Source organism: Pistacia vera, unplaced genomic scaffold (genome assembly GCF_008641045.1).
Source record: "Pistacia vera cultivar Batoury unplaced genomic scaffold, PisVer_v2 Contig217, whole genome shotgun sequence".
In the NCBI taxonomy this organism is placed as follows: Eukaryota; Viridiplantae; Streptophyta; class Magnoliopsida; order Sapindales; family Anacardiaceae; genus Pistacia; species Pistacia vera.
The window spans coordinates 1,603,196-1,613,028 of record NW_022196021.1 but is presented as its reverse complement, the minus strand read 5'-3'; the positions used below and the strand labels follow the sequence as shown (position 1 = coordinate 1,613,028).

The 9,833-nt window shown below is 34.6% G+C and overlaps 1 protein-coding gene across 1 annotated transcript; it reads left to right on the top strand.

The window, feature by feature from the left end:
- The first annotated feature begins 6,894 nt into the window (after positions 1-6,894).
- Positions 6,895-9,674, top strand: LOC116130079 (cysteine protease RD19A-like). The gene is made up of 4 exons (XM_031415827.1): positions 6,895-7,393; positions 8,034-8,153; positions 8,782-9,028; positions 9,148-9,674. The coding sequence occupies exons 1-4, from the start codon at positions 6,947-6,949 to the stop codon at positions 9,426-9,428; spliced, it is 1,095 nt and encodes a 364-aa protein (XP_031271687.1). The 5' UTR covers positions 6,895-6,946; the 3' UTR covers positions 9,429-9,674.
- Positions 9,675-9,833: the final 159 nt, after the last annotated feature.

Genomic DNA, 9,833 nt, shown 5'->3' with positions numbered 1-9,833 from the left:
AATAAAAACGATCATAATTGTTTGACGATCGTTTATTTATAAAAAACGTGTTTTTTACCGTCTGACTAGATATTACAAAATATTTCAATACCTGTAACATTATTGATTTTAATTAGATTTTCCTACCCCAGAACGTCTTTTCAATCAGACAGTTCATTTTTTCTAAAAGAATAAAATAAAAAATAAAAAATTATTTCCATCCCTTTTCCTGGAGCGTGTGTCCAACAAATGTTTTTCCTGAGAATTTGACAGTGAACGGCCCTGGGTGGTAGGTTGGGACTATAAAAACTCTCTATATATTATTTAAAGAGTAAACGACTTTTTCCCACTAAGGTTTGTCTTACTGACATTTTGCACCCGAAAGATTTTAAAATATCACTTTTTCATCCAATATTTATATTTCGTTATTATCTAAAATATATTTTACTTTTTTAGTCGACGTTTGACAAATTACCAAGAGCTAGAGTAAGAGGGTTTTCATAGAATGGACAGGTAGATGGTGATCAATTAAATATTCGTTATTAAAATCAACCAGAAATCAGTTAAAAATAAGAAATTCTAGCTTTACGGTGGTAGAAAATTGATAAGAAATTAGGTGTCAATATAAGAGGGGTTTTATAGAGAAGAGACCGAAGGTTCAAATGGTGATAATAGAAAAAAATTTCGCTGCTGAAATCAGCTTTAGATAATATCAGAATATTAACTTTGGGTGAAAAAGTAGTATTTTGAAATTTTTTGAATGGGAAAATGTCATTAAGGCAAACCTTGGAAGGTAGTAAAATATCCTATTCATAAAAAAATTGACATTAAATAAATTCATTCACCAAACAAATGAAATTCAAACAATATATAATAACAACATTTGAATATTAATATAAATGAATTTGATTTTATTATTATTATTAAAGGTCCAGTTAATATAAGGTCGATTACTACAACATTAATAAATAATAATACTCAATTCTATAATGAACCAGAAGATGATAGAGATAGCTTAGCTAAATATGCCATTGAAACCATCAAATTAAAAATTTTGTCTTTTATGAGACAACTAGAAATTTGCACCGATGTTTACAATCAGTAGGGACGTATCTTAACTAATTTTTCGAGACCTTAAAGTTAACGATCAGGTAAGCCTACAGTGGCTACCCCTTATTAATAATCGTGGGGATTCGAATACAAAGTCTCTTGAATAATACACTTAAGAGTCATAAACGAACCGTCAAACTACCTAAAGTAATTCTATAAATTTTCATTATCTTATATTTCTAGTTGTTCATACATAATTCTGCACCAACCAGCGTGATCTGATTGACCTTGCCGAGATTGGAATCGATATATGCGTGATTAGTGAAAATCAGTAATAAATATGAATGAAATGAATTAAAAACAAATAGATTTTTAAAGTGATTCGGTGAGGTTAACAGTCTATGTCCACTATGTTTTTGTATTTGCTGTGAGAGCTTACAATGAAATTCTTATCTGAAAATTGTAACCCCTTCCTTATCGTTTGAGGGGGGTTTTCGTACAATATTTGTATAAAGCAATGAGCAAAATTAAGAGGATTACAATTGATCTAAATTGTAATTCCGATATTCTCATGATTGGACACTGTGATTGCGCAGTGATCGTTGTTGATCAAGTCATTCTCATAATATCTAGGATCTGAAGTAATCTGGAGATTGATTGAATGATTCCTTAAATTGTTCTCAATTAGCTTATATTATGTCGAGCTATATCTCAACGAGCTTATGTTGGGTCGATCAATTATAGTTACCAAACTTATTCTAGGTTAAACTATATCCTTGAGTTACCCCGAACTTGACGAAAAAATAACACACAACACTTGTAATTTTATTGGGTCGGTCTAGATTCATAATTCAAGACCAACAGTTTTCAATTGCCCAGTAATGACAGGAAGGTAAGGTAATAAGTTTTGGAATGTGAAAGAGATATCATTTAATAAAAGCAGTCAGGATTTGCAGTGATGATGCAGAACGGTTTGACCTATAGGGAGTAGGAGCCAGTGGTGGACCAGATTTACCGGCCATCCATAGCCCATGATTCAAATCCAATAAGTGACAAGAGAAAATACGCCGGCACCCCACCGTCACGGGTGGCCCATTTGGGAGTATCTTGACTCTGACTCTTATCACTTCACTTTTTATCGTCTTTCACTTTCTATAGGCTTTACTTTTCGTTTTTTGTAATCATGCATGCAATCTTCTTTCTCAACGAATCTTTATTATTATACTTAATTCCTTAAATGCAATAAAGACCGCACTTGTTCATGTCCTACCAAGAAAAGTCTCATTCTCGAAGTTTCAGTTTATGAAGTTTAAACTATCTCTAGTAGTTTGAACTATCTTTATAACGTTGTAAAGTTTGCTTAACTCTTTGCGCAGTTTCATAATGTTTCTCACCAACAATTCGAGGTTGGAGCATAGTTGACGTTGAGTCTAAGGGATCTATTGCGGGATTGATTCCTTTGGCAGCTAATCCTCTTGATAGTACGGTAGTAGCATCTAAATGTGCAAATGTCGTGGCAGGAGCAGGGTCGGTCAAATCGTCCGCAGGTACATAAACTGCTTGAATAGAAGTTATGGACCCCTCTTTGGTAGAAGTAATTCTTTCTTGTAAAGAACCCATTTCGGTACTAAGGGTAGGTTGATAACCTACAGCAGAAGGCATTCTACCCAATAAGGCAGATACTTCGGATCCTGCTTGGACGTTTTGACGGTTTATTTGAGACTTTTAAATATATTATTCAAGAGATTTTGAATTTGAATCCTTACGACTACTAATAAGGAGTAGCCACTGGAGGCTTACCTGATCATTAATTTCAGGACCCTGAAAGAATAGTCAAGGTGCGCATAAGCTGTCCCGAACACCCTTGGATGTTTCTGAAGTTTATGATATGGTTTGTTGCATGCATGTTGGAATAATGTATATGCTTGTTGATTTATTGATGCTAGAAAGAGTATTGTGTAAAGAAAAGAAAAAAGATCATTAAGGATGTTGTTAAATAGCAGATTGCATGCTTTCGACTGTCATTGTAATTGAATATGGTTCTGGATGCTCTGAGGTGTGCACATTTTGGTTGGACTATATGTATATTAGAAAGAACAATGCTATCCTTACAATTGAATCATATAACCAGACAAAAAGTAAATGACAAAATAGTTATTTTACATAAATTTTGTATATTTTTTTATTGATTGTACGATCCAATTGTAAGCAAAACATGATTGTATTAGAAATGTTGGGTTAGGTTTCAAATGTAGTGCTTGTTGGAGGTTGAAATTAGGGGTGTGGAAATCCGGTTAACCGAACCGGATTGGCCATATTACTAACCGAACCAGTTATTCGGTTCAAGGGATTTTGCAAACTGAAACCGGACCGGTTTATCCCTTGAGCCAATCACTAACCGAACCGAATTTTCAGTTCGGTTAGCGGTTAACCGATTTATAAACCGGTTTTTGCAAAAAATATTAAATTTTATTTTAATTTAATAATATACTCATTTCTCATCTCTAAAAACAATTAACACATAACATAAAAAGACAATTTTCACAAAAATTGTAAGTAATCTCTGTAATTATATGTAATCTATATGAATAATCTTAAAATTGAAATCAAAACTAAAGCATTTGCATTGAATTCAGCCAAAAGTGTTCTTCCTAGTAGTAATACCAAAACAATGCAGCAAGCCAGCAACATAAAAAGATTATTCACCACCATTATAAATACATAAAAAGTTTACAAAAAGCTAACAACAGCAAACCAAATTTCCAATTTGCCAACAACCAAGAATGCCAAGTCTGAAGTCTCCGAACTCCTAAGTCCCAGGTCCCAGCTACTAAACCAAGTAGCCGAGCCCATAAGAAATAGAAAATTAAGTATGCCAAATTGCCGATTAAATTATCCACACATCATAATATCATATGACACATATAAGACTAATTAAATTACATTAACTGAAAGTTATATACCACATATACGGGACAGTTGTTCAATACTTCAATTATACAAAGCACGATTGTTTTCCAATCTCTAAAACGAAAATTCTACACAACATTAGACAAAACATGCTACAAAATATGTTTAACAAAGCTAACAAATAGTCAAATACAAAGTTATAAAAAATTATAAGTATTTGCTAAATTTTGAAATTAGGTTTCAAAGAAATTTATGGAGGTTAACCTGGAAATTCCAACAACATGCATGCAACTTCTAAGAAGCATGGTTTCTGTATGTATCAGACCAGTCCAAATCTACTTTAATTAAAATCAATGAATGCAAAGACTTGAGATACATAAGAAAATGAAAGCTCTCGACTGAATTTAAGACTTTATAAATACTTTATGAAATTCTTTGGTGTATGCCCCACTTATAGACTTTTATGAATACCACCAAATACAAAAATAAATTAGGTGAATAGTGACTATAACATTCTTCTAAAGATATTTCCTTACAGCTTATCAGTTCATTATATGATTCATCTCAAATATATGATTCAAAAGTACAGTGACTTAGGGAGTTGGATCAAAGTTTCAGACTTTAGTCTTTTTAATCCATAAAAATAAAACCAAATTAATTCTATATGGATGCCGACTGTGAGAATGGTGAACTGGAGTATGGATGGTGACGTCGAGAATGGTGAACACGAGAAGGCGACGACGATGGAGAAGAGAAGGTGAATAGATGGCGGCGAAATGGAGAAGAGAAGGTAAGTACTGAGTAGCAGAATAGGTGATGGCGAGAAAGAGAGTCTATAGTGTTTCGGCCTTAGGGATTTAGTTTCAGTTTGAGAATGGAGAAGAGAAGGTGAGTAGATGATGGCAAAAATGGAGAAGAAAAGATGAGTACCATGGTAGGTGACAGCGCGACGAGAAGGAGAGAGTCTGTAGTGTAAGTGTTAGGGATTTACTTTTACACTTTCTACTTTTTCAGCAATATATGGTTTTATACTTTTACTTAAGTTTGACTTTACTTTAGTCTTTAGGGCTTAGACTTATTACAATTTACAATATTACTCTTTTAGGTTTTAAGGATAACCGGTTTAGAAAATAGGCTAAACTGGTAACCGAACCGAAAAAGCGGTTTGGCCTATTTTCTAAACCGAAACCAGTTTTTCGGTTAACTCATTTTTCGGACCGGTTCGATTCGGTTTCCGGACTATTTTTCGTAGCCCTAGTTGAAATTGCATGCATTTGGGCTCGATATCGTATTAGAATAAGAATTAATTTGTGTTGATGGGCTTAATTGAATTTGTGGGCTTAATTAGTTTGATGGCCTAGCCTAAATTAAAGTAATTGAATTAATTGCTGAAGCCTTTTGGGCCCAAGGCCTAGTTGTTTGGTTTTCAAAGGAAAGGCTGGGCTAGCATTGGGCCAAGCCATTGTTCCAGTCCAAGGAATGTCTTAATCATAATAATCAACTTCTTCCACCAAAAGAGGAAAAACGTTAATTACACACTAAGCTATGTAACAAGTACCTATGACGTGTACGCTTAACAAACATTCTTTTATTTGTCCTTTTTTTCTTTTTTTAATGACCGGAGGTGTTCAGGTCAGTTTGTACACATCTTAACTAATCTCCCGAAGTTTTAAAATTGATAGCCGATTAAATCTCCTCAGTAGTCACCCTTATTAACAACCTAGATAGATCGGACTATTCTTTTATTTGTCTTGTTCATAACATAATACACTATCCAATCTTTTTTTTTTTTTTTTTTAACTTTAATTTAATAAGCTAATTAACTGTTATTAACTTATATCTTTATGTGGTAATTTACCTTTGGGTGACTGAGTGGTTCGATAGAGACTCTTGTTTGTATTATTCAAGAGGTCTTGAGTTCGAATTCTTTTTTGCTAATAAGGATAATCATTGGAGCTAGAGGTGTTCAAAACTTCAGTTAACCAGTTTTGTGAATCGAACCGGTTTTTTTATTTAGGAATTTTCCTTAATCAAAACCAAACTGGTTAACCGGTTTTAATTTAATATTTTATAATAAATTGGATTTTTTAATTTTAATTTAATATATTTATAATAAACCGGTTTAGAAAACCGTTACAGTTAGCCAATTCTCATATTCTCATAAACGGGTAACCGAACTGAAAAATCGGTTTTTATATTTCTTTGAACCGAAACCGAACTAGTTTTTCCAAAAACTGGTTGGTTCGATTTCTGCAATTTTTGTTAACAGTCCTAACTGGAGTTCTTACTCGACCGATAATTTTAGGGTTTCAGGGGATTACTTGATGTGTGCGTAAATTCGTTCGGGACACTCTTGGTCATTAAAAAAAAAAAAATTGCGATTATTTGGGTTTCAATAGCCTTAAATGTTACTAATTTTAATATGAGTAATGCTAGTTTTACAAAAACACATACAAATAGGGCATACAAAGACAATCCCCACTCTTGATTTTCATGATTTATCTCTCTCTTTTTTTTTGTTTTTTTCTTTATTTTTATTTTTTATTTATTTCACTTTGTAACTCTCTTTATATGAGTCTTTGTAGTGATAACATTTTTCTTTTAATATTTACAAACTGATAAAGACAGTTTATTACAAAACAGAAATGGATTCCGAATTCTAATCCAACTAACATTCAAAACCGACAGGTCATCCCCTCTATTCCTGGACTCCCGAAACTACACGACAATTGAACTCCACAACCCAATCCCATTACTAGTCCAACAAGCCAAGCAACCCACCACTCCCACTCTTCCACGTGTCATCTTCCTATTTGTCCACCCCTTTCCCCTTACCTAAGTAACCACCTTCCCCTTCCCCTCTCACGACTGTTAGTTTTTTTCAGCCCTTTATACAAAAAAAATATATATTTTATATAATTATTAAATAATATATCTTACTTTTTATTTATATAAATAGCTTTCCCCTCTCTTTGGATCTTCATTATTTGTTGTTGTTCTCTAAAACATGGATGTCAAAGCGGTGTCGTTTTTGGTCGTCTTTTCTCTCCTCTTTATCTCGGCTATTTCGGCCGATAACTTCTCCGACGATCAGGTGATCCAGCAAGTTACGGACGGCGCCGATGAGCTCTTGGGAGCCGAGCATCACTTTGCGCTCTTCAAGAGAAAGTTCGGGAAATCTTACGCTTCTCGGGAGGAACACGACCACAGGTTCAGCGTGTTTAAGCGAAACCTGAGACGTGCCGCGCGTCACCAGAAGCTCGACCCGACCGCCAGTCACGGTGTGACTCAGTTCTCCGATTTGACTCCATGTGAGTTCCGAAGGACTTATCTCGGTTTGAGGAAGTTGAGGCTGCCTAAGGACGCGAATGAAGCACCGATTTTGCCGACTAAAGATTTGCCTGAGGATTTTGATTGGAGAGAGAAAGGAGCTGTGACGCCTGTCAAAAATCAGGTTTTTATTTTATTTGATTTTTTCTTTGTCTGTTTCATTGTAATATTTAATATTTTTATTTTGTTTATATTAGTGGATTTGGTGTTTATTAGGATTTTTTTAACTAAATAATTAGAGAGCAGGAGGTTGACTTTCTGATCTTCGTTTTTATGTACTGATTTAGGATATGGTAATTTGTTAAATGCTCTCCATTAAGATAAGATTTGTAATAATATTTATAAATTCGATGTTTTATAGTAATATTTATTATTGTTATTTCGTTTATATTACCGTATTTGGTGTTTGTTAGGATTATGATTATTTTAAGTAAATAATTAGAGGGCAGGAAGTTGATTTTTTGATCTGGGTTTTTATTTACTGGTTTTGAATATAGTAATTTGTTAGATGCGCTTTATTATGGTAAAATTTATAACATTTTCTTATATTGAAAGAGAGGTTTCAGTGTGTTTGAGGAGGTGACTTATTAATAAATTTTTTTCCTTTTTAGTATTTGTTTTCATATTAAGCTCTTGCTTGATAGGGTTGACTTTGATATTCTTTTAATTGATCTTTTATTGGAGATTATTTCTCAGTGGTGCTTATTTTGAATGCAATTGTGATGAATTATGTATTAATGATGATTGTGTTTGGGATTGATTAGGGTTCATGTGGATCATGCTGGAGTTTCAGTACTACAGGAGCTTTGGAAGGTGCTAACTACCTTGCAACTGGAAACCTTGTTAGCCTTAGTGAGCAACAGCTTGTGGATTGTGATCACGAGGTTTGATTCATTTTTGCCTCATCTTTTTATTGCTCTATTTGCATTTGTGAAGAAGACTTGTGTTATATAGTTTGTGGTAGATATTGTTGTGCATATGGCATATTGTGACATTGTGTTACACTGGCTTATTCTTCATCCCCCTTGAACCTGCTTTTATTATTTCTCGATGGTGGGTATGACTAAGATTCCTCAAGGATTGCAAGATATCTAATTTCTCTTGGAACTAATCCTCAACGAAGGGAGCACCTGTTCTGCTAAAGAAGCCTGGTTCAATGTGGTTGGGCTGGAAGTTCAATTTCTTTTTCTTTAGTGGTTCCTTTTTTACTAGGTCAGGGGCACTGCAGAACATGCTCTTTGTTTCCTGCAGTACTGTGTCTAATGCCCTTTTGATTCTGTTGTGTGATTGTATAGAGTTATCTTGCCATGAATCCTCTGTTTAACCCTTTGTGATTCCACCGTATTAGGCCACAGTTATATAAGCTCATCTGATGCCCATTTGTTGTTTAAATTGGTGCAGTTTAATGTGTTCATCAACTTTTGCTCACATACATGTTTCAATGCGATAAGCTTGTATATTTAAGTGACTCATTAAGCTTAGATTATATTGACTCTTCTAATTGATCTGCAGTGTGATCCAGAGGAGCAAGGTGCTTGTGATTCTGGATGCAGTGGTGGGCTCATGAATATTGCCTTTGAGTACACACTCAAAGCTGGTGGACTTATGCGAGAGGAAGACTATCCTTACACTGGTACTGACCGTAGCACCTGCAAATTTGACAAGACTAAGATTGCTGCCAAAGTGTCCAACTTCAGTGTTGTCTCTCTCGACGAGGATCAGATTGCTGCCAATCTCGTGAAAAATGGTCCTCTTGCAGGTAATCAACTGTTATAGCTTACAGTTATATGTCTCAAGGAATTTTTCTTTGTTGCCTATCGTTTTACGGTAATGGTTAATGGCTGTATTTCTCATAACTTTACCTTCATGTGAATGCAGTGGCCATCAATGCTGTGTTCATGCAAACATACATAGGAGGCGTTTCATGCCCATACATTTGCTCAAAGCGTTTGGATCACGGGGTGTTGCTTGTGGGGTACGGTTCAGCTGGCTATGCTCCAGTCAGGATGAAGGAGAAGCCATACTGGATCATTAAGAATTCATGGGGAGAAAACTGGGGAGAGAATGGTTTCTACAAAATCTGCAGAGGTCGCAACATTTGTGGAGTCGACTCCATGGTATCGACTGTTGCTGCTGCTGTTCGTGCCGACTCTGAGTAGTAGGCTACAAACATTTCTGATTTGTATATAAGTTGGTTTAATTCCATTTGGGAAAAAACTTGATTCAACTTTTTAGCTTTTGTCATATTCCCATCAAAGCATAAGATTGAAATTCTTTATGCGATTGGGTTGCTCAAACTATTTAGAGTGTTTTATTTATGACATCTACTGCATCTTCATCTGTCTTTATTGTAAGAATGCTGTATTATCTGGATTTAACTAAATATATGAAACACATGATAGCAAGTCACTGCTATGCTTTAAATAAAAAAGCATTTTATTTGTATGCCTCGTTTTGATTCTGAATACCCAAAGTGTAGTAGGTGGCCGTGGCTCGTGTAAATAATTACAGTTATATTAATTATTTACCATTTCAGCCTTGTCATAGTATGGCATTACTATTTG